We start from the raw sequence: 24,504 nt of genomic DNA, 5'->3' as shown, positions 1-24,504 counted from the left end.
CTGCCTTTTTATCACTCTTTCCTCTCCAGTTTCTCCACGCCGGTCATTCATTTTATATGGAAATCTTGGAGATGAATTATTGAGAAGAACATATAGAGTGGCTTTAAAAAACATCTCTGTTCCCCTGTTCCCACTCCTGGGTATGTGAGCGCCCTGGACCAGAGAAAAGCTACCTGTAATTAGGCCTGAAAGCTTTCTAACAGGTAATATTCAGATGGGTCAAGTTTAAGTAAATCACGAATGCCCACTAACTGGCGGAGGGGTGCTGGCCAACGGTGTGTGCATCTCAGCGGTGTGCGGGAACACAACCTCACCGGGACAGGAGCGGGTCTGGCTGCAGGGCACAGACTCGTCGTGAGGCATGAAGGTGGCCCATGATTTGTGCTCCGGAGTTTACACTCTGGAGTGCCCTGTCCTAGGGGAGAGTAAAGAACAGTTGACATTTGAAGAGCTAAGCTCCAGGAAGCATAAAGCCATGCCACCGTGTGCAGAGAGGAAGCGGTGGACTGACCTGGAAAGAGCTGGATGTCCCAGGACTGAGGGGTTCCTTGTGCAGAGGGAGGGCTCCTGGGACACAAACCTCAGGGGTCAGTAGTAGGCCAAGGGACCAGGAGGACGGGCTATGGAGAATACCAGAGCCACTGGCTCGCAATGGAACTCGGGGTCTCAGACAGGGAGCGTCTCTGTGCTATCCATGGAGGGTGGTAGAGAGGCCCAGCGCTCTGCCCCAATTTCCCAGGCTGGTGTGGGCCTCAGGATTCTTGAACTTAACCCAAAGGGTGGGTGCGATCCCCACTCCCAATGACTCATATTTGATTTCCCACAGATCCCCGGTGGAGGGGAACGATTCCGGATTTATTTTGGATAAATATGCACTCAAGTATCAGGGAACGAATTCATATTATAGATGTTTAGAGTCTACCCACTGCTCCTTCTAGGAAGCCACAGTCTGTACAGGTGGCCCTGCCACCGGTAACTGGACAAGCAGCCTTCTGTGATCAGGGTGGTATGGCCTGAAATGTCCAGCTGGGCCAATGAGATTCTCCTGCCTTCTGCAATATGTATTAAAGAGATGGAATTTGCTGGGAATTGCAGGCACTGAGCCAAGAGATTGCGGAGAATTGGGGCTGGTGTGCATGAGAAGGGGTGCAAATTCTGTGGGAGAGGCCAGCCTAGAGAGAGAGGGGACAAGACACACGAGCAAAAGCAGCAGAGGTGAAAGGCACCTGCTGCCTCAGGAGGCAGAGAATGCGCCAGCCTTTCTAATCCAAGCTCGCTTCTCCGAGGTCCGCTCTTCAACCCGCCCACGATGCACTGGGAACCCACTCACCTACCCTTCATAATGGAACTGCCCCCTACCGGAGCCGATTTGAAGGGGTATCTGTTTTCTTGCACCTGCAACACCCCACTCTTACGACTAAGTCAGAGTAGAATGTATACACAGTTCATACCGATGCCCGAGACTCTTCATCTGCAGGAGCCAGTCTGATTCTTTTGACCCCGGCCTATGGTCCTGACTTCAGAAGATGATGTAGTTATTTGTTTAGAAGAAGCTGGGCTTAAGGAAACACATCCGAGGTGATGACAACCAAAGCGAAAGTTCCATCGCTTCCACAACGGCAACCGCAATGACTGAGATCTCTTCGCATTCCCAGATCATCACGTGCAAACTATTACACGGGGAAAATGAGCACCACCTCGCTTGAATGCAGTGCCAATGCTGCATTCAATAGACCGATTTCTCCGAATTCGCCGAGGACAGGGCTGGGACTCAGTGAGCTGGCCAGTCTAAGTACTGCTCTGTCATAAAGCATGCACTCTGAGTGGGCTTCCTCTGGCGACTCAGCCCAAGAACACCAAAATTCCATCCCAACAGCAAAGCAAGTCTTCCCTGGAAATAGGTATTTTACAGCCTTAATTCTATTGTGCTTTCCTGTTCGTGCTAAACAGGAGAGCTGAGTGTTAAGGTTCTGACCGGGTTCTGCCTGGGGGAAAGGCCCTCACAACTCTACAAGGAATATTCTATTGTTAGAAGCGACGTCTACTATTAGAGGTGTAGAAAGAGGCAAAAACAAACAAACCCCTTGTGTTTATGTGACACCAGTCGGAGAATCATTTTGGTGAAACTTATTAGTCTGCAAATATCAAGCCCTGCTTTTGTCTAACGCTATGTAACCAGTTGTGGCTTCCCCCGTCTATCCCTCCTTACCACTGGTGTCTTTTTGGTTGAAAATCTGGTCCATAATTTCATAAAGTAGTTTCTGTCTGTAGAATCCATAAAATTAGATGAAGTCAAATAAGCAGATTTTTGAAATGTCCGTGGAGATGTCTTAACATCTGGTTGAGGAAAAAAACACACACACACCAAAGTTTAAAATAAAAGGCATAAAATACGATAAAGGAACTTTCTGAAGTGAGAGAAATGTTTTCTCTCTGCATTTGCCCAAACACAACGGCCTGCATGTTTAGTCTGGACCGTGGTTTCAAGTATGAAGAAGAAGGGCATTCAAGTATCTGGGGCAGAAGCTGCGCGGGCAGAGAGAAGGGCTGTGCCTAAAGGACCCGGAAGCATGCTTAACACACTGAATTCAGGAATCAAGGGGGGGTCGAAGCAAGGAAAGCATAAGACAGAGAGGCTGAAGTCTGTGCTCATTTAAAAAAAAAACACACACAAAAAAAAACAGAAAAACCCCCTTATCCTGTTTGCTTGTTTTTTTAAATTCTCATCTGAGCGTTTTTTAAATTTAATTTTTATATATTTATTATATATTATTGATTTTAGAGAGAGGAAGGAAGGAAGAGAGAGAAACATCAGTGTGAGAGAGAAAAATGGATGGGTTACCTTCCACAGGCTCCTCAACCTGAAATTGAACTTGTGACCTAGATATGTGCCCTGCCTGGGAATCAAACCTTCAGCCTTCTAGTGTACAGGATGACGCTCCAACTGAGCCATTTGGATAGAGCAAAAGCCCGATCCTATTACTGGAACCATAAGAATAGAGCATTGTGGAAAAAGCCCAGATAATTTGAAAAAAGTTAAGATAAAATTTAAAGAAACAGAAGCTATATTCACATATATATATATATTTATTTAAAATACTAGAGGCCCAGTGCACAAAAATTTGTGCACTCAGGGGGGTCCCTCAGCGTGGCCTATGCCCTCTTGCAGTCTGGGACCCCTCGGAGGATGTCCACCTGCTGGCTTAAGCCCGCTCCCTGGGGGGATCGGGCCCAAGCTGGCAGTCAGACATCCCTCTGGCAGCACGGCAGCCCTCGGGGGATGTCCACTTACCAGCAGGGAGCAGACCTAAGCTGCAGTTGGACATCCTTAGTGCTGCTGAGTCTCTCCCGCCACCACCGTTGTGCTGGCAGCCATCAGCCTGGCTTGTGGCTGAGCAGAGCTCCCCCCATGGGAGCACACTGACCACCAGGGGACAGCTCCTGCATTGAACATCTGCCCCCTGGTGGTCAGTGTGTGTCATAGTGACCAGTCATTCCCAGTCGTTCTGCTGTTAGGGTCAGTTTGCATATTACCCTTTTATTATATAGGATAGAGGCCTGGTGCATGGGTGGGGGTTGGCTGATTTGCCCTGAAGGGTGTCCGGATCAGGGTGGGGGTCCCCACTGGGGTGCCTGGCCAGCCTGAGTGGGGGGCTGATGGCTGTTTGCAGGCTGGTCAAGCCCCCCCCAATGGGGACCCTCAACCTATGGAGGTTTGGCCAGCCTGGGTGAGGGGCTGATGGCTGTTTTCAGGCTGGCCAACCCCCTTTAGGGTGGGGGGTCCCCACTGGGGTGCCTGGCCAGTCTGGGTGAGGGGCTGAGGGCCGTTTTCAGGCTGGCCAAGCCCCCAGGCTACGGAAGCTCCCAGCCTCTCCTTTTTTTCTTTTTCTTTTTATTCTGGGATTTCTTTACCTTCTATAATTGAAACTTAGTAGCCTTGAGAGGAGCTCGGAGCCAGCCAGGGCGGGCGGGAGGGAAGCCTCCTGCTCATTCCAGCTCTGAGGCCTCGGCTGGCTGAAAGCAGGTAACTACCGTTTATTTACCTTCTATAATTGAAACTTTGTTGCTTTGAGTGGAGCTCAAAGCCAGCCACGGCAGGCAGGGAAGCTTGGCTTCCTCCATCATTGGGGCAACCAAGCCTCCTGCTTGCTCCAGCTCCGTGGCTGCCAGCCACCATCTTGGTTGGGTTAATTTGCATCTAGTTGCTCTGACTGGCTGGTGGTCGTGGCTTAAGGCATAGCGAAGGTATGGTCAATTTGCATGTTTGTCTTTTATTAGTGTAGATAGCATTTGTGTTAGGGTGCCTTGTTCCTTTCTGAGATGTAAGTCATTTGTACTATAGTGTAAAGAAACCAACTTCTACCTGATGATACAATGCAGTTGTAATTCTAACAATTTAATGTTTTAATGGCTTCTCAGCAACAAGACATTTTGGGTAAAGATCACTATTAACTGCACTGTAATGCCACCACTTTAATGACTTGGACTCCTATAATAAACAGTTTCATACAGTTCTTAATATAGTTTCTAAAGTCTTAATACATCAATGGACAAGAGTTTCTATTTCTCAATTTAAAAAAACACATCAGCTCTAGCCAGTTTGCTCAGTGGTTAGAGTGAAGGGTTTTGGGTTTGATTCTGGTCAAGGGCACATAACTGGGTTGCAGGCTCAACTCCAGGCCCCAGTCGGGGCATGTGTGGGAGGGAACTAATGGATGTGTCTCTCTTACATTGATGTTTCTCTGACTCTCCCCCTCCCTTCCACTCTGTGCAAAAACCAATGGAAAAAATATCCTCAGGGGAGGATTAACAACAACAACAACAACAAAAAATTAAAAACACACACCATAATTCCCAATGTAATAATACCCTACAACAGTTTCTTAATGGGATCTTATTCAAAGTACCTAAATTAAAGTCAACCTTGAGGCAACATTAAAAAGATAAAAATTACTTTACAGTACACAAAAATACCAAGTTCTTCAGTATATAGGCTAAATTTATTTAAACTGCTCCAATGAAGTGTAAGTGAATTTAATGATGCCTGACAAATTTTAAAGTTATTTTATGGATTTGTGCCATTACCATATGCAGGAAAATATAAATGAAATATCTGTAACTACATCTCAAATTAATTCTAAATAGCTTAGACCTTTTAGTTAGAATTATATCCTCTTGCAGTCAAATGATTTAAAATAATATTTATCTAAACCATTTAAAAAGAATGAGCATAGAATCCAACCTAAGTAATAAATGCAGTAGAAGCCATGTTCCTAAGAATAAAACATTTGTACGTGTGTTTAATATCATATCATCACGCAGTCCAAACAAGGCCTTTTGCTTTATAAAAGAAAGTAGAAAATAAAAGATGCTGATGATCCAATACTACAGGCCCATAGCCATGTCAATAACTAGTAATAAGATAAGAATCTAGGGATCAAATTGTGAATACAGTTGACCCTTGAAAAACACGGATTGGAACTGTAGGGTCCACTTATATGTGTATTTTTTCAATAAATACAGTAAATGTATTTTCCTTATGATTTCTTAATAACATTTTCTTTTATGTAGCTTACTTTATCATAAGAATACAGTATGTAATACATATGACATACAAAATATGTGTTAATCGACTGTCAGGGGTCCTCAAACTTTTTAAACAGGGGGCCAGTTCACTGTCCCTCAGACCGTTGGAGGGCTGGACTATAGTTTAAAAAAATACTATGAACAAATTCCTATGCACACTGCACATATCTTATTTTGAAGTAAAAAAACAAAACGGGAACAAATACAATATTTGTATTTGCATGTGGCCCGCGGACCATAGTTTGAGGACCCCTGGTTATGTCATCAGTAAGGCTTCTGGTCTATAGTAGGCTTAGTAGCTAAGCTTTTGGGGAATAAGAAGTTATACGTATATTTTTCGACCATACGGGAAGCTAGTGCCCCCTAACCCATGTGTTGTTCAAGGATCAACTGTGTTTTGAAAACCAAAAATCACTATTTTAATAACCAATTTTTCTATATTAATGAGGTTATATGTACAGCAAAATAACTGAGTCACTCTCTTGCCCCAAAACAAGAAACTTAACCATTTTAAATATAAATTTACATTTTTAATTGATTTCAGAGACAGGAAGGGAAAGGGAGAGAGAGATCGAAACATCAGTAATTAGAGAGAATTGTAGATAGGCTGCCTCCTGCACACCCCCCACAGGGGATCAAGCCCACAAGCCGGGCATGTGCCCTCACCTGGTTTATGGGTCAACGCTCAACCATCAAGTCACACCAGCAGGGCTAAATACACATTTTTTACCATTTATATAAAGCGTTGCAAAAAGGGAATCCCTACTAGAGTTTCTCTTTGAAGACACTTGGAAATGTATGGCTTGGAAATAGCCCTTAATTTTTAGACAAAAGTTCTCAGCCAGCCCGATGATTTCCATATTGTTCACTTTTTTTACCACTCAAATGGAGCTTTTAAAAAACATGTTTATGTAGGTAATAATGAGGCTACACTATAACATTAGGTAATAAAAATACCGTGTGCAATTTTTTAACTAACAAAGTAATTTATACTTATCATGATTAAACAGGCATACCTATATAAAATGTAAATACCTTTAAAATCCTTGCAAAAGAGTCTCAATGCCGAAATATGTAACCACAAAAAGGACCAAACAAAGAGCAAAAATCTGCTATGCAATGAAAAATGTTTATTTTTAGTAGGACAGTTACATAATTTGTAGTGGAAAGTTAATGGGAAAGCTGTTCATTAGGAAGTGGGACCACAAAACTGAAGGCACCAATAGAATCTATTTTTTCAGGACAGAATTAAATCTTAAAGGTCTTATAGATCTGTGCTGATAAGAAATGATAGCAAGTAGAAAAATAATCATGTTACATAATATCCATAATAATTTTCCATAGTAAAATAAGCTTTTAAAGTAGAAAGCTACCATGTAAGTCCAAGGAAATGCAGTAATAATGCTCATGTTACGTATGGTAAAATGAATATACCAATTAAGCTATTCTAACAGTAAAATACTTTATTCTTGAGTGTCCAATCAAAGGAATAATCGGCTATTTAAACAGAAGACAGGCTCTACATCAGGACAAAGGGAAGTGTGTGAACGTGCATTCTCAGACAGACAGGGTGAGGTACAGAAAGGGTTTCTTGCCGCTGAACTTCATCCTTCATTGAAGTAGAAGCCTTGTACCTGGAATGCCTTCAGGAGAGTTGAACTAGGGGTCACTGTTTGGACACGGTATTCAGAATGTCCTAACTAAAACATATAACAAAAGTACTCTGAATTTCAGTTCTCTAAAATGGATGAGTTTATTGTGCAGCAATTAATTGACATCTTGAAGGCGATACCATACAGGACAGGTAAATTTCAAGAGGCGAAACGTGATACATAAGACCTAGATGTGTGTAGAATTTGGGAAAGGGAAAAGAGAAGAAAAGGGTAGTGATGATTGGCAGGAAAAAGGATAGAAACCTTGAGGGAGCTGAATACACACTAAAGTTTCTTCTCCTTTGAGCAATATTGTTTGATAACTCGAGTTCTGATGTGATTTTTATCCAACCCAAACCCCTACTTCTGGGGTGAGTGTGGTCTTCCCTTGATAAGGGGCTCAGTCTTCAAAAGCAATTCTTTCAAAGATGTTTCACTGGTCAATTCCTTTAACAAAGGCATTTTTTTTTTTTTTTGCCCTTTTCCACTTTGTTTTTCTATTTTTTTCCTTTGGAAACTGGTGGTCTTTAGAATTCGTAGCATGTAGAAGCCAGTCTGTCTCACCCCAAAACAGACAGAAATGCCCCCTATCTGGTAGTTTATTCCAGAGTCAAGTAACTTGACAGCATCTGCCATTTGAAACATAACTACAAGTGCCTTTGATTTGATCAGTAAGTAAATAATAATAGTAAAAATAATAGGCAACACTAATTGAGCATGTCCTATGTGCCAGGCGCTGCTTTAGAAGGCTTTTCTGTGAGCATCATGAGTTTCAGTGCTGCCTGTGAAAGCTCGTGAAAGAATCTGAGCTAAGTAACTGAACCACAGTTTCTTTCTAATTCAGTCAAGGTTGTCAATGTTTTTAAAAGGATTTTCAGAGACGGGTATCCCATTTGCCAAATATTTACACCTAGTTTGACCCCTATTGTCCTATGCTGATTAATGATAAAATGCTACTTTAAAAAAATTTGTTTTTAGATATGGAAACAACTCAAGTGCTCATCAATAGATGAGCAGATAAAAAAGTTGTGGTACACATACACAATGGAATATTACTTGGCCATAAAAAGAATAAAATCTTACCATTTGTGACAGCACGGATGTACCCACAGGGTATTATGCTAATAAGTAATTCAGAGAAAGACAAATACCAGATTATTTCACTTATATGTGAAATATAAAGAACAAAAATAAAATGAATGAACAAAATAGAAACAGACATATAGATACAGCGAATAAACTGATGGTTGCCAGAGGGGAGGGGGCGTGGGGACTGCGTGAAAAAGGTGAAGAGATTAGGAAGTACAGATTGGTAGTTACAACATAGTCACTGGATATAAAGTACAGCATAGAGAATAATATTGCAGCCAGGTGGGTACTGGAAATATCAGAGGTACACTTTGTAAAGTACTGACCACTATGCTGTACACCTGAAACTACTACAAGATAATAGAATATGTAAACTGTAATTGAAAAATAAAATTTTAAGTTCTTAAAAATTTTTTTTTGCTGCTTACATGTTAATACTAACAAACACTAATATCAGCATTACTATGTGTCTGTCAGGCATTGTTCTGGGTATTTCCCAATATATTCACTCATTTAATCTTCACAATAATCTGGAGATAGCTATTATTATTATTTCCATTTTACACGTGAGAACTTTGTACTTACCCAAGTTCACACAGCTAAACCACAGTGAAACTGAAGTTTCTAATTAATATTTTGACATTTAGTGTTATTTGAATTCATGAGCTTCTAAATTTATAATCTTTAATAATAATAATGATAATAATAATAATAATAATAAAAAGGTGGCCTAGCTGGTTTGGCTCAGTGGATAGAGCAGCTGGCCTGCGGACTGAAAGGTCCCAGGTTTGATTCTGGTCAAGGGCAAATGCCTGGGTTGCGGGCTCAATCCCCCAAAAGGGGTGTGCAGGAGGCAGCCAATCAATGATTCTCTCTCATTACTGATTTCCTATCTCTCTTTCCCTCCCCTTTCCTCTTTGAAATCAATAAAAATATATTTAAAAAATAAAATCAATAAAAACATTTTTTTTTAAAAGGTCTTCAGCTTTCCTAATCATGACTACGCTCTCAAAATCACTTTTAAGATTAAGATTTGGTCTTCTAACATTATCTATCATCAACACAAAGAAATAGGCTCTTCCTATCTTCTTCTCTGAATGCCTGATCAGTAAAGAAAAGTGATTTCTAGAATTATGTCTTTCAAATTGAACTAAGCAACTAATTAAATTCACTTAGACACACTGTCTTTGACACTATGCAAATAGCACAATTATCTGAAGTGAAATTTGGAGGATTAAATATTTTCCTCTTCTCCATAGTCCTCTACAGCGTGATTCTAAAGGCAACACAGCATTCTAGCATGGGGCTGTACCATAGCATGTTTCCAAAACTTATTTTTAAATCCCATTAGATGGTTTGGTTATTTTCAGATTTTTTAAATAAAGACATTAACATCCTTGTATATAAATTATTTCCTTATAATTCTTGGATTGGAATTATGAGGTTCAAGATATGAACAATTTTTAAGGTTTTGACAGATATTATAAAACTGTCCCCAAAAAAGTTGTGCCAATTTACTTTATTTTTTTATTTTTATTGATTTCAGAGAGGAAGGGAGAAGGAGAGAGAGAGAAACATCAATGATGAGATAAAATCATTGATCAGCTGCCTCCTGCATACCCCACACTGGGGATTGAGCCCACAACCCAGGCATGTGCCTTAGAACTGTAATCGAACCCAGGACCCTTCAGTCGTCCCGCAGGCCGAAGCTCTATCCATTGAGCCTAACCGGCTAGGGCTCAATTTACGTTTGAATGATGACACAGAAAGTGCTCTTACCCTTAGCCTCACCAAGAACAGGTATTACTTTGTTTTCCATCTTTGCCAGTTTGGTACCCAAAAAATGTCTATTTGGTTTTAACTTATAGAGAGGTTAAATACTTTTTGACATATTTACTGGTTCTTTTTATTTCTTCTGTTATGAATTAACAAATCATGTCCTTTGTCCAATTATATTTTGAAACCTAAAAATAATTGACTTAGCTCTTTAAGCATTTGAAGAAGGCTCTCATATGTCCAGTGGAACTATTATCTCTGATGATTTGAATACTAGGGGCCAGACTTCCTTTCAAACACTGAAAATGACATTAGCTAATAGAATGTCTAAAGTCCATAATTTTTCCCTATAGAGATAGCTTTGCTGAGAAACATAGCGAATTGAAGTGAATGGAAGTGATATGAATTTTGTCAGTGTAGATGGAAAATGACAGTTTTTGAATATTTATATTCTGCCATCAAAAAGCAGTTGCTTTCCTTACACCAAGAAAGTCTGTAAGAGCAGTAAAAATGTCTCACCAGAGAGGAGCTGGTTATCTTCTCGACTCCTTTCCTTGGACCACAGACAAAATGCTGTCCAGCTGCACTGCATCTGAGACACTGTGCCACCAAACAGAAGCACAAACACACACTAAAACATACTCTATCACTGAACCCGGGAAGGAGGCCCGAGCTTCCCTTCAAATCAAGTGGAGAGAAATTTGGCTTCTCCCTCCATTACTACCCCAATGAAAATGCAACCCAAATGCACTGAGGAGCCTCCAAAACAGTTGCACAAAGAGGAAATCAAGGGACATTTTAAATTTTTCACCTAAGTGTGGTGTTGGTGCCACCAAAATGCCCCCCACACAGCTCATAAGCAGCAGGAATGGGACAAACAGCAGGCATTCCTCCTGTGCCTGCTCCTGTGTATGCTGTTTGCTCTTTCACAATCTGCCCATTCCCCATACACCCAACCCAAATAACTCTTGACTCTCCATTCCTGCCACAAGGCCTGATTTCCGGCCCTTACTGTCTGATCAGGACTAGTACAAGTGCTTTTCAGCCATTTTTCCTGCCTCCGACATTGCTTTCCTCAAATTCATCCCCTGTACCATCTCTAAACAGATGCCTCTAAGATAAAAACGTAACCCCATTGTTGGACGCTCAAGCTCCACGTTCACTGGCATCGCACAGAAGGCCCTTTGAACTTACATATGCCTGGGGCTCTCCCAGCATGTGGATCGTTAGAATATGCTGTGCTTGCTCCTGTGTATGCTGTTTGCTCTTCTGAGAAACCTCCCCTCTCTCCCATCCGTCTGCTGACTAATTCTGCAACCTTGGGGACTTAGCTGAAGGACCACCTCCTCTTCGAAGTGTTTCCTGATTCAATCTTCACATCCCAGGCGGAATTCAGTGCCCTTCTTGGTATCCTTATGACATTCTGGAAAAATCGGTAAATAATTTTCTTGCCTACGTGACGCTGAACTTAGCCTAGATTCTGCCAGGCCTCCAGCTGCCCAAGTCACATGGTGCTGTAACAAACCCTAACTGTCTCCTCTGTTGACGTGCAGGCTCCTTGAAGTGTCCTCATCATCTCACTATATGTAGCAACCATCACAGTGTCTGGCACATAGGAGGTAATCAATGCTTCTTGAATAAACTAACACAATAAAAATGTTAAAATTCACCTTCTTACTTTCATTTCAGACAAACCAGATAAATCAGAGGGTAATTACCAGTATAACACAGGCTTTTAGTGTGACAAAAGGATACTTGCATCATGAATTTAAGAATATCAATTTCTTGCCCAGCCAGTGTGGCTCAGTGGTTGAGCATCAACCCATGAACCAAGAGGTCACTGGTTGAATTCCCATTCAGGGCACATGCCCAGGTTGCCGGCTTGATCCCCAGTAGGGGGAGTACAGGAGGCAGGCGATTGATGTTGATGTTTCTCTCTCATCAATGTTTCTCTCTCTCCCTCTCCCATTCTTTCTTTTTCAAATCAATCAAAACATATTTAGAAAAAAAATACCAATTTCCTCTACTGCCCTTGAAATACCATTTGACATACATTCAATTTTGTGGATGCATACCTTTTGTGTAAGATAAGACACATTTATACAGGCATTTAGTCATCAATTACACCTTAAAATACAGAATGCCAAACACATGGCAAACTTAGCATGCCTCTGTATACCCAGTATAATAAGCATGCAGTAAGTATCTTGCAACTTTTTAAGAGATGAATCTTGGGTTGGCTGCTTCGCTCACAATATCCTCTTTCTGGGAATGCAGACTCCACACACTCCAGGAGTGGGCACAAGGGGTAGGTCTCCATGTGACAGAGTAGACTGGTTTAAGAATGAGCCTGACCCAAGCTGGGCCAGAGTCTTTCCCTCAACTTTAAAAAAATCTTATGATCAAGGAACACTTGAACCGATCCTTTTCTAGTAGTGGGAGCTGCCAGTTGTTAGATGAGATGAGATGTAAAACTTGAGAGGTGTTAGTGGCCAAGTTCCCTGCCACCTGCAGAAACTGATATGCAGTCATTAGTATCAAAGAGAATAAAGGCAACACGGAGGAGAAAACAGAGAGGAGAACTGACGAGAGTCCAGGTGGCCAGGGGCCAGGAGACAAGAATCAGTAGATGACAAAATACTCCGATGACAAGAGCACAGGTTATGTCCAACAGCTGGTTCCCAATCTCTCTGTACCTCCGCCCTCCCCAGTTTGGTTGTATGAGACGTTCCACTCCCGTCTAAGACATTCACATAAGCTGGCTCCGGTTGGACACCTGTCACTGGCCAGCAAAAGAATCCTGATGGTCTGAATACATGAAAACAAATTCACCTGAACCCCTGCTCCCTCCACCCCCCAATTCTTTTAATGGATTCAGCCAGATGGTTGGGCATAATGAAGACGTGAGCTAATTTACAAGAGGCTCCTATTCAGAGAGGGAGGAAGGTATTCATTTTGAAATACATTTCAAACAAAAGTCAGTGTAAAGCAGTATGTGCCAACAGGATCTGAAATGTTGCATCACAGGGTCACGCGCAAGGAGATCGTGTCCTCTGGCCTTCCGAAGGTTCCCACATGTCAACTGTGCATGTGGGAGCCCTGTGGGAGAGACCAAGACCAACACACTGCAGAGGCTTCGTTCCTCGGGGTTCCTGCTTCCGGACCCCTCAGTAATGTAGGAGGCAGGAGAGTGTTCCAATCTAAAAGCAGCTTTTCTAAGGAACAGAACAAAACTTAATGGCAACACAGCACCGCCTCCCCCGAGCTGACTCCTGTTGGGCTCATATGCATCTGGACACCAGGGCTCCGGCTGACACCCCCATGCCCAGCGCTGTCGGCTGGCGGGGGCGCTGTTGGCTGGTGTCTCTCTTTATAAGGGCTGCTCTTCCAGGCTGCAATGACCAGCCACAAAAGAGGCACTGAAGGGCAAAGACTGGCTGTCTTCTAAGAACCCAGTGGCTGGACTGGGCGGTGCGGGCAGGCCCTTCTTGGACGTCTTGGGTTGCAGAGGGACATTGGGTGTGAGCTCAGTGCCCTGGCCACGCTCTCCATCCTGGGGTCCTGGGTCAGCACTTCTTCGGACACTGGCACTGCTAAACCTTGGTGCTCTGGCTGCCCCTGGCTCGCAGCCTCTCCTGCCGGCCACCCTGCTCCTCAGCAGACACTGGATTCTGGGGTGCAGCAGGGCTTCTGTCGTGGGATGGCCCTTCGTGTTTTGGGGTGTGTTTCTCATTGGTTTGCTGCCTGGAAGCATCGTCCCCTTGGACAGAGCCCTCTCTGGTCTCGCTGGTCCCTGGGGCAGGCTGTGGGGTGGGGGCCGAGACATCCTGCTCCGGGAGGTCTGACGCCGGCTCTCCTTTCCAAGACCTTCCCCTGTGATGAGCCTCTTCTTTTCTCCTTGGACGCCCTGCAGAGGCGGGTCCGCCCGCAGTGGACTCTGCATGGCGGGGGGCTCTCCCGTGGGCCAGCGGACCCTCCCGGGTGGGCCGATCACTGCCAAGGGTGGTTTTATTTTCTTGAGAGAGCCCTCCAGCACGCTCTCTTTTTGAAGAGGGCCCTTTGGTGGCCGTAGCTACCTTCTGAACCAGGTCATTTGGGGGGAGGTTGGCATGGGCCTTTTTTCTGGAATGCTGCACTTTCCCCCTTTCCTCTTCCTGTAATCCGGGATCCCCAGGTGCTGGCTCAGCGTGGGGTGGCTCAGGAATCCCTGGGGGGTGGGCTCTGCTTTTCTGGCTCCTCTGAGGGCTCCGGGGAGGGCTGGGGTTAGGGGCGGCGGCGGTCTCTGGGCCGGTGGGTCTGCTCTGGGATTCTGGCTGCAAGGCTGTCTGGTGGCTTGTGGGCGGCACCTCTGTCAGGTGTGCTGGTCCTCTAGCTGTCCCTCTCTGGGCAGGGAGTTTTTTTTTCCTCGCTACTGCTTGTTGCACGGGCTCTTGGTTTGGGGGTGATGCCTGCATGTCCAGAATCTTCTTGCTGGAGGAGCGGCCACCTTGGGGTGCTTGCCTCTCCTTGGCAGGCCTTGCCTGATGACGGGCGCCCCGGTTCTGAGGCAGGGGCGTGGGAAGGCGAGGGAGCCTGACCCCGGGGGCCTCCTCTTCCTGAGGCAGATCAGGGGCAGGCTGGGGGGTGTGCTCCTGGGTGGGGGGGCTGATCAGAGGGAGTTTCACCTCCCTGACGCTCTCCTCCTGGACATGCTGAGGACTGTGGCCCGGATGGGGGCTCAGGTGCGGTGGTGGTTTGGAATTTGGGGGGCTGATGAGAGGGAGTTTGCCGGGGTCCCCTTCCTGAGCTGGTGGAGGCTTTGGAGAGGGCGTCCTGGGTTGATCTGCAGCTGCGCGGGGTGAGAGGAGTCGGGGTGAGGGCCTCGGGCTCTGGAGGGGCGCGAGGACCCGCGGCCGGGGCAGCCTGCTTGGGGCCAGTCGGCTTCTGGAAAGCAAAGCCGCTGGGTCTCCCCTGTCCTGGGGCTGCTTGCTGATTCCTGGGTCTTGGGGGGGCGGCGGTCCTGGGAAAGGAGTGCTGACCCTGACTTCCGCCTCTGGGGTTCCCTCCTCCAGGGGATGTTGAGATTCTCCCAGCATCAGAGCCCCTTCGGGGTCGGACAGCTGTCCTGGGGGGTCATGATGGGAACTGCTGGGTGGGAGATCGGCTGACTCAGTCTCCTCAGCCTGGCTTCTCTGGGGGCTGAGGGGTGTCGGGCCAGGCCCCTGTGGAGGTTCGGGCGAGGGTGGGTCGGTGGGGGTCACCTCGACCTCCCCCGACTCCTCATTCTGGTCCAGCGGAGGGCTGGGGGCTGGAGGTGGGTCAGGGAGCCGAGGGGGCCCCTGCCTTCCTTCACCTGCTACCGGCTCGGATGTCCCGGCCTGGTTTTCAGGGGGGTTTGTGGTGGTTCTTGTTGAGGAAAGAGCTGACTGTGGCGCATCGCCTTCCTTCTGGTTTGGGGATGCGGCCTGGGCCTCCGGGGGGATGCTCAGAGCCGACGAGCCGGGCTGTGCAGGAGCCTCAGCGCCGATGTGACCACGGGGAGAAGGCTCTCCCTGAGGGGTGGCTCCCCCCGGACTCAGCTCCCGGTTCTGGTTTTCAGGGACCTGCCCCCCAGAGAGACGCTCTGCGGCCAGGCCGTCTGCCTGCAGTTTTGCCAGGCGCCTGGGGGAGGGAACCAGGTGTGCTGGGACCCCGGAGGGCGTCTTCTTGTTCGAGGGGTCTCCTGCTTTGATATAAAAAGACGTTAGCGAAGACTCTCTTCAGAAGTTAATCACAAAAAACACCTTGCCCTTTGCTGCACCCAGGCCCATGGAAAGCATGAGATTGCCCATATAGAAGCATCCAACCATCCCTGCGCCTGGGTGTACTAAGTGTCCAGATTTCTCTTAGTTAATGGAATTTAGAACAACTTTAGTCAACTGAAAACATGCACTTTACTGAATAAACATAAAGAGGTTACTCACAGAACCAACATTTATATCCAGCTGAGAGTGGCAAGAACATTTGCTAAGTGAATGAGATTTATGTTTCCCCACCTTGTAGGCCCAGGCTGCTTTCAGGGGCAGGAAGTAGGAGATGGGCGTCTAAGCCAAACCAAGCCCCTTGGTTTCCTTGTTTGCTGGCAGCCCCTCGGAGACACTGCGCTCTGCGGGAGGCGTGCCAGCGTACCAACCCCAGCAGGTGCGTGAAGCGCCACAGCACTCAGGAAACAAGTAATGGATGGCAGAAGGAAGGAGGGCGTAGATCCCAGAGAACCCTCAGGCCCCGTGGCTCAGAGGTGCTGCTCCCTAGGATCCCCCATTCAGGTGGCCACCCCACCTCACCCCCGGGGCTACCCTTTTCCCTCCGAGTCTTCCCTGGCATCCAAAATGGCTCTCAATAAACGGGATACATCACATAAACAGACTGAAAGACAAAAATCACATGGTCATTTCAACTGACACAGAAAAAGTATTCACCAAAATCCAACACCCTTTTGTGATAAAAACTCTCAGGAAAGTGGGAATAGCGGGATCATACCTCAACATGATAAAGGCCATATATGACAAACCTACAGCCAACATCATACTCAGTCGTTGGCAAAAATTAAACCATTTTCCCTAAGAACAGGAGCAAGAAAAGAATGTCCGCTTTCACCACTCTAATCAACATAGTACTGGAAGTCCTCGCCACAGCAACAAGCAAGAAGAAAACATAAAAGGCATCCAAATTGGAAAGGAGGAAGTAAAACTCTCATTATTTGCAGATGGCATGATACTGTACGTAGAAAACTCACCAAAAACTACCCACCAAAAAAGTACCCCACCAAAAAACAACTAGACTTAATAAATGAACTCAGCAATGTAGCAGGATACAAAATTAACTCTCAGAAATGGATGGCATTTTTATACACCAATAATGGACTCTTAGAAAGAGGAACTAAAAAACAATCCCATTTACCACTGCAACAAAAAATTAAGATGCTTAGGAATGAATTTAACCAAGGAGATAATTTTCCAAGTATCAAATATCCAACTGCTATTTGATACTTGGAAAATTACAGGACATTGAAAAAAGAGATAGAGAAAGATATAAACAAGTGGAAGAATATACCATGTTTATGGATTGGTAGAATCAACATCATTAAAATGTCCATACTACCCAAAGCAATCTATATATTCCATGCAATCCCTGTTAAAATACCAATGGCAGATCTAGACAAAAATTTATATGGAACCAAAAAAGACCCCGAATAGCCACAGCAATCTTGAGAAAGAAGAACAAAGCTGAGAAATCACAATACCAGATATCAAGTTATACTGCAAAGCCACTGTACTCAAAACAATGTGGTATTTGTCACAAGAACAGACATATAGGTCAATGGAACAGAATAGAGACCCCAGAAATCGACCCAAGCCATTACACTCAATTAATATTTGACAAAGAAGGCAAGAGCATACAATGGAGTAAAGACAGTCTTTTTAATAAATAGTGTTGGAAAAAGTGGATAGATACTAGTACATGCAAAAATATGAAACTAGACCACCAACTCACACCATACACAAGAATAAACTCAAAATGGATTAAAAACTTAAAAGTCATGAAGCCATAAAATCTTAGAAGAAACCATAGGCAGCAAAATCTCAGACATTTCTTGTAGCAATATGTTTTCTAATACATCTCCTAGGGCAACGGAAATAGGAGAAAATAAACAAATGGGACTACATTAAAATAAAAAGCTTTTGCACAGCAAAAGAAACCATCAACAAAATGAAGAGGGAGCCCACTGTATGGGAGAACATATTTGCAAATGATACATCTGAAAAGAACTCATACAACTTAACAAAAGGAAGACAACAATCCAATTAAAACATGGGCAAACGCCGAAACCGGTTTGGCTCAGTGGATAGAGCGTCGGCCTGCGGACTCAGGGGTCCCGGGTTCGATTCCGGTCAAGGGCATGTACCTGAGTTGCGGGCACATCCCCAGTAAGAGATGTGCAGGAGGTGGCTGATCGATGTTTCTCTCTCATCGATGTTTCTGACTCTCTATCTCTCTCCCTTCCTCTCTGTAAAAAATCAATAAAAATATATTTAAAAAAAAAACAAAAAAAACATGGGCAAAGGACCTAAATAGACACTTCTCCAAAGTGCCATACAGATGGCCAAGAGACATATGAAAAAATGCTCAAAGTCAATGATCATCAGAGATGCAAATTAAAACAATGAGGTATCACCTCACACCTGCCAGATGGCTATCATTGAAAAATCAACAAATGACAAGTGCTGGCAAGGATGTGGAGAAAAGGGAACCCTAGTACACTGCTAATGGGAATGCAGACTGGAAAACAGTATGGAGTTTCCTCAAAAAATTAAATATAGAACTGCTATTTGATACAGTGATTCCACTTCTAGGAATATATTCTAAGAAACCCAAAACACCAATAAAAAGAATGTATGCACCCCTATGTTCACAGCAGCACAATTTACAATAGCTAAGATCTGGAAACAGCCCAAGTGCCCTTCGGTAGATGAGTAGATAAAAAAGTTGTGGTACATTTACACCATAGAATACTACGCAGCTGTAAAAAAGAACGATCTCATACCCTTTGAGACAGATCTCTTGGAGGTACCTGAAGAGTATTATGTTAAGCGAAATAAGCCAGTCAGAGAAAGACAAGCATCACATGATCTCACTTAGATTTGGAATCTAATGAACAAAAGAAACAAATGAACAAAATAGGTCCAGAGACACATAAGTCCATGGAATAGACTGACACATCTCAGAGGGAAGGCAGGGGTGGGTGGGTAGGGAGAGATTAACTGGGGAACTTATATGCATACTAGAGGCCAGGTGCATGACTTTCATATACTGGAGGAGGGGGTATTTCCTCAGCCCAGCCTGCACCCTCTTGCAGTCTGGGACCCCTCAGGGGATGTCCACCTGCCGGCTTAGGCCCGCTCCAAGCCGGGAGCGGAGTGCCACTCAGCCAGAAGCCGGGCTTGCTGCTCCTTAGTGCTGTCTCAGAGGTGGGAGAGGCTCCCACCACCACCACTGTGTTCGCCAGCTGTGAGCCCGCTGGTGAGCCCAGCTTCTGGCTGAACAGTGCTCCCCCTATGGGAGCACACTGACCACCAGGCAGCAGCTCCTGCACTGAGCATCTGACCCCTGGTGGTCAGTGTGCATCATAGCAACTGGTTGATCCCCCGTTTGGTCTATTTGCATATTAGCCTTTTATTATATAGGATATGCATAGCCCATGGACACAGACAAGATGTGGTGGAGGCCTGGAGTGGGCGTGGGTGGAGGGACCAATGGGGAAAAAAAAAAGGGGGGGGGAATCTGTAATACTTTCAACAATAAAGATAGATGTTTTGTATAAAGGCTCGCTGAGGCCACTGTCAATGGCAGTGCTGCAGAGGGGAACTGCTTCCTTTGTTCACTATGACAGCAAGTTCTCTGAGTGATTGGGTCTCACGAACAGTCTCAGGGACACCATCACCCCAATAAGCACTGTTTATGATAGAAGCCCTGCTGTTCTCTTGTGTCCCTATAGCACCTTAAGCCAGTCTAAGGACATGGCTCTGCATGCTATCACTCAGAGGCAGCACAGCCTAGAATAGCCCTGAAGAAACTAGCCTCAGCTCACTTTGGGGGAGACCAAACAAGTCAGGCCCCCGAGGTGGTCCCAGGGTATGAGCTTGGACTGCACCAGGTAGTGTAGGTGTGCATCCTCCGCGTCCCCTCAAACCAGGCGTCTCTGTGGAAGGGGGTGGGGACAGGGGAAGAGTTTGCCTCTTGGTAGGGTGTCTGGGGGGATGCCCTGATCATCATTCTTATCTCCCTAGTTTACATTGCTTATAAATTAGAACACAAATTTAGTCAAGAAACAGGTTAAAACCAAATATACTAACAGTGAAAACACCTAGAATAGGCAAATTCATAGACAGAAAATAGGTTAGCGGTTACCCAGTCCCGGGAGGAGTTATTACTTAGTGGATACAGAGTTTCTGTTTGCGGTGATGGAAAATTTTGGAAAACAGGTAGTGATAATGGTTAGGCAACATTGTGAGTGTAATTAATGACACTAAGTTGTGTACTTAAAATGGTTAAAATGGCATGTTTTATGTATTTCTTTTTACCACATAGAAATCTAGAAAAATATAAGAAGAGTGAAACCCAATGCTGAGGTTCTTTAAGTCTTCCTGGTTTCCTGCAATCAGACATGCAGGATTTCCCCTGACTTCCACCAGTTTAACTGTTCATGTAATTTGTCAAATGATGCCATACCCTTTATTAGAGATAACGGCACCACTTTATGGGCTGGCAAATTGACCAATTTCCCGTTTGCTCATCGCCATCATCAATTTCCTCCATCATTAGTCAGAATTCTGAATGACTTGCAAATATAATTTCATGTTATGATCTCTATAGCGAGAATGCAGGGTGGAAGTTGGATCGGCTCTTTGAAAAGCTTTGCTAGAGCCTGGTCGGGTAGCTCGGTTGGTTACCCAGCTCAGCTGGCATCCCGATACACCAAGGTTGTGGGTTTGATCCCTGGTCATGGCACATACAAGACTCAATCAATGAATGCACAAATAAGTGAGCAACAAATCGATGCTTCTCTCTCTCTCTCTCCCTTCCTCTCTCTAAAATCATTAAAAATGAAACAAGGAAAAGAAAAGCTTTAGTGGAAGAAATGGGCTGTATGGAGACATATGGAAGGTAAAGGTATCCCTTACACTGAATTGTGAATATAGTGAGTTTTTCCTAATTTTATAGAAGTTATATTGTTTACTTGGCTTTTTTGGTCTTTATAGTTTAGAAATATTTACCTGTATTGCTATAGGGGAAAAAAATAAGATAACTGTGTACTTTAATTGCTATATACTTTTAATTAATGGTAGGTCTAAAGATCTCGAGGGTTTATAATTACTCTGTACCTAAAGTCACCATTTTATACCTGCATGGAATACAAATTCATTTAGTCTCTCCCCTGCTGCAGGTTTAGTTTTCTGGGGCCAGGCTGATGGGCCTGCTATCAGCTCAGGATTGATAATCTGGGGCTTACTTTTACCACTTTGTGCCACTTTCATTGTTTAAGAAAAGGAATTAAAACTGCATTCTCAGTTACAAATAAACAACATAAAACTACCAGAGATCAAATCATCTATATATATATATATAAAAGCCTAAGTGACCGGCCAACCAGCTGACCAGCCAATAGCTATGACATGCACTGACCACCAGGGGGCAGATGCTCAACATAGGAGCTGCCGAATGACAGCAACTTTGCAGAGTGCCCTCTCGCACTCCGGGACCCCTCGGGGATGTTGGACTGCTGGTTTTGGCCCTATTTCTGCAGGCCAGGCCGAGGGACCTCACAGGTGCATGAATCCATTATAATATGTCTAGTCTATTATAATACCAAATATTTGGGAATAATTTCCAGTTTGCATTGATACAGGATCCCTGTTTCTATGAAAAGAATGCTGCTGGCCATCAGATTCCTGTGTGTACTAACATGTAATATAAATGCTCTAACCAGCTGGGCACACCTCAGCTCCGAAGACTGGATTCTAACAGTGTTCCATGATATTACATGAGTTGACTTTTTAAAAAAGAAATGGGTGTTTAAGTGATTTCTCTAAATTAATTATTATTGGTGACATTGAGAATACAAAATTAAGGATTCCTACTTTTAGTCCAGTTTCTAATTGCTCAGACAAAACTGTCTTTCACAGGATCTTATATTTTTCACTTTCTTACCTTCTTAGCTCAATTATATACATAAAATATTCCACTATACTGAAATGATCAATTTTGTTTCTTGGGGTCCCACTTATATGAGTAATACTAGTATAAACATTTATATAGATATACCTAAACTACAGAAATTAACATCAGAGTGCCAGGCAAACGTGAGAGCCAGCAGGGCCTGTGGCAATGACCCTGATGGAGTCCTGACCTTCACCTGGTGGTAGCTGTGGCGCGCCCTCCCCTCAGTGAGCCTGTAAACACCTGGCCCCACCCCCTCAGTGAGCCTGTAAACACCTGGCCCCGCCCCCTCAGTGAGCCTGTAAACACCTGGCAATACTTTTCAGCTGTGAATCTCAGAGGCCCCTGGCTCTACTCTTGGGCCACTAGAGACACTATAAAAGCTTAGAAAACGGACAATGTTAATGAGAATTTTTTAATACTCACTTGAATAATGTTTAGGCTCCACAAAAAAGTCAAATCCATCCTTAAACCATCAACTGAGAAATAAAAAAAAAACTTCCCCAACAAATTAACTGTATAAATAAGAAAGTATGTGGCGTCTTAAGAAAAACATATTTTATTCTAAAATACTAAACCTGCCAGGAAAACAGGGGCTGTTGGGTTTAGTGATTTGATATATTAATCACAAACACTCCCATCTGCTTTGGGAAAGATGGAATTCGATTAGTCAATAATTGGATGACCCTGTTACAGTTATGAAATGATCTGAGGACTTACAACTTCTATAATTCATACTTTTCATTAAGTCAGACAGGGCTAACCTAATTAGTGCAAAAAAAATGAAGTTTTATTATACCTTTGAAAATGGGAGTCCATTTTCCTACGCACACATTATCTGGTCTATTAATTTCCTGAATAGCAACTGCATGCAACAGTGAGAGTTCCTGGCAGTTGCAGAATAAGAAACGATGGAGATGACCACCCCCCCCCCCCCCCACACACACACACACGCACACACACACACTGTCCCCCTATGGCTCTTCCCCTCCCTCCCCTGCCGACCCCGCTGGCTGTTGAGTCAGAGACAGAGTCCTGCACAGACGTGACCACCACTCAGAGGTGCCCCAGAGCCACGGATCCAGAAGCGCACTTTCCTCCGTTACTCAGAACTGGACAGGCTCGGGGGACTGACTCATGTTTATCCAAACCCACAAGGGGCTGATTTAAAAGCCAGGACACCAATTTATTAATTTACAATGGGAGATGGGCCTGGCTCAGGGATCCGGGCAGGGTGTTCTAACGTAAGGGACAGCCCCCACCGGGACAGGTCCACCCAGGGGACCAAATTAAAGATCAGGAGGAGGCTGCTAGGTCGGCAAGGATTTAAAGCAAAGGGAGCCAGATTTCCTCAAGAGAAACTTCCATCAAGCTATGGGGGCCTCATTAGATAGCCTGTGCTTCTCGGGGGGCACAGGTGCTGAAGAGCCGCTGCCTGACGCAAACACACCGACGCCCGGGACTGTGGACGGAGCCCGCCCTCCACGCCTCCGCTCCTGCCTGTTTCACACAGGGCACACTTTCCCCAGGGGCACTACAGAGAGTAGATCGTCCTCTCCTTACTTGCCTCTAAGACAGTGGTTCTCAACCTTGGCTGCACATTAGAACCACCTGGGAATCTTTTTGAAATCCTGATTTCTGGGCCTCATCCTCCAGAAATTCTGTTTCTTTGTTATGGGGAGGATGAGGCCCAGAAATCAGGGTTTTAAAAAGATTCCCAGGTGGTTCTAATGTGCAGCCAAGGTTGAGAACCACCGGCACAGCCAGTCTAACTGGTGGATTAGGGAGAATCCTGCCCCCGCCTGGCAGGACGCACTGGCCCTGTCCTACCTGGGCAGAGTCACAGAGGCTAGAAACCACGTGTACACCAAGCTGTGGGCATCCGCACAGCAGCCAAGTCTCCAGTTAGCGGTTCACAAGGAGCAACTTGTGAATGTGGTTCCGCCCATTGGTGGCACCTTGTTTTTATTATGGTGGTAAAATAAGACGTCACATAAAACTTACCAGGTTAACCATATTTAGAGAGAACAAGGCACTGGCGCTCGGTACACTCACAGTGTTGTGCAGCCATCACCACCGCCCGTCTGCAGAACTCCTTTCCTCTTGGGAAACGGAAACCCCGCCCCACTCCCCCAGCCCCTGGCCACCACTCTTCTACCTTCGGTCTTTAAGGAGTTCGCCTCCTATCTGCGGAATCGTATAGTATTTGTGTCCTTGTGTCTGGCTTATTTCACTTAGCATAATGTTCCCAAGTTTATCTATGTTGTAGCAGGTGTCAGAATTGCTTTCTTTTTTAAGGCAGAATAGTGTCCCATTGTAGGCATACACCACATTCTGTTTATCCGTTCATCCTTCCATAGACATTGGGTAGCTTCCCCATTTTGGCTGCTGTAAATAATGCTGCTATGACCACAGGCATACAAATATCTGTTCATGTCTCTGCTTTCAGTTCTTTGGGGGCATATACGCAGAAGTGGGATTTCTAGGTCACAAGGTGATTCTATTTTTTTTTCCTTCTCTATTTTTTTAGGTAACTCTATTTTTAATTTTTTGAGGAACCACCATATTGTTTTTCAGAGCAGCTATACCATTTACATTCCCAATTTCTTTACATCCATGCCAACATATTTTGTGTGTGTTTTGGTTTTTGTTATAGTCATCCTAG

The 24,504-nt window shown here is 44.8% G+C and overlaps 1 protein-coding gene across 1 annotated transcript in view; it reads right to left on the bottom strand.

Annotated features, from left to right (window-relative positions):
* The window catches only part of LRGUK (leucine rich repeats and guanylate kinase domain containing), a 113,945-nt gene that overhangs the window by 21,727 nt on the left and 67,714 nt on the right, over positions 1-24,504 (bottom strand). The window contains exon 16 of the mRNA XM_070425050.1: positions 2,210-2,337. Coding sequence (XP_070281151.1) covers positions 2,210-2,337 — 128 coding nt within the window. The remainder of the gene's footprint in view (positions 1-2,209; positions 2,338-24,504) is intronic.

The sequence above is a fragment of the Myotis yumanensis genome, unplaced genomic scaffold (assembly GCF_028538775.1).
Source record: "Myotis yumanensis isolate MYYU_CA2020_CCGP unplaced genomic scaffold, mMyoYum1.0.hap1 SCAF_9, whole genome shotgun sequence".
NCBI classification, from domain to species: Eukaryota; Metazoa; Chordata; class Mammalia; order Chiroptera; family Vespertilionidae; genus Myotis; species Myotis yumanensis.
The sequence above is the reverse complement of the archived record's forward strand: the minus strand, read 5'-3'. Positions and strand labels throughout refer to the sequence as shown.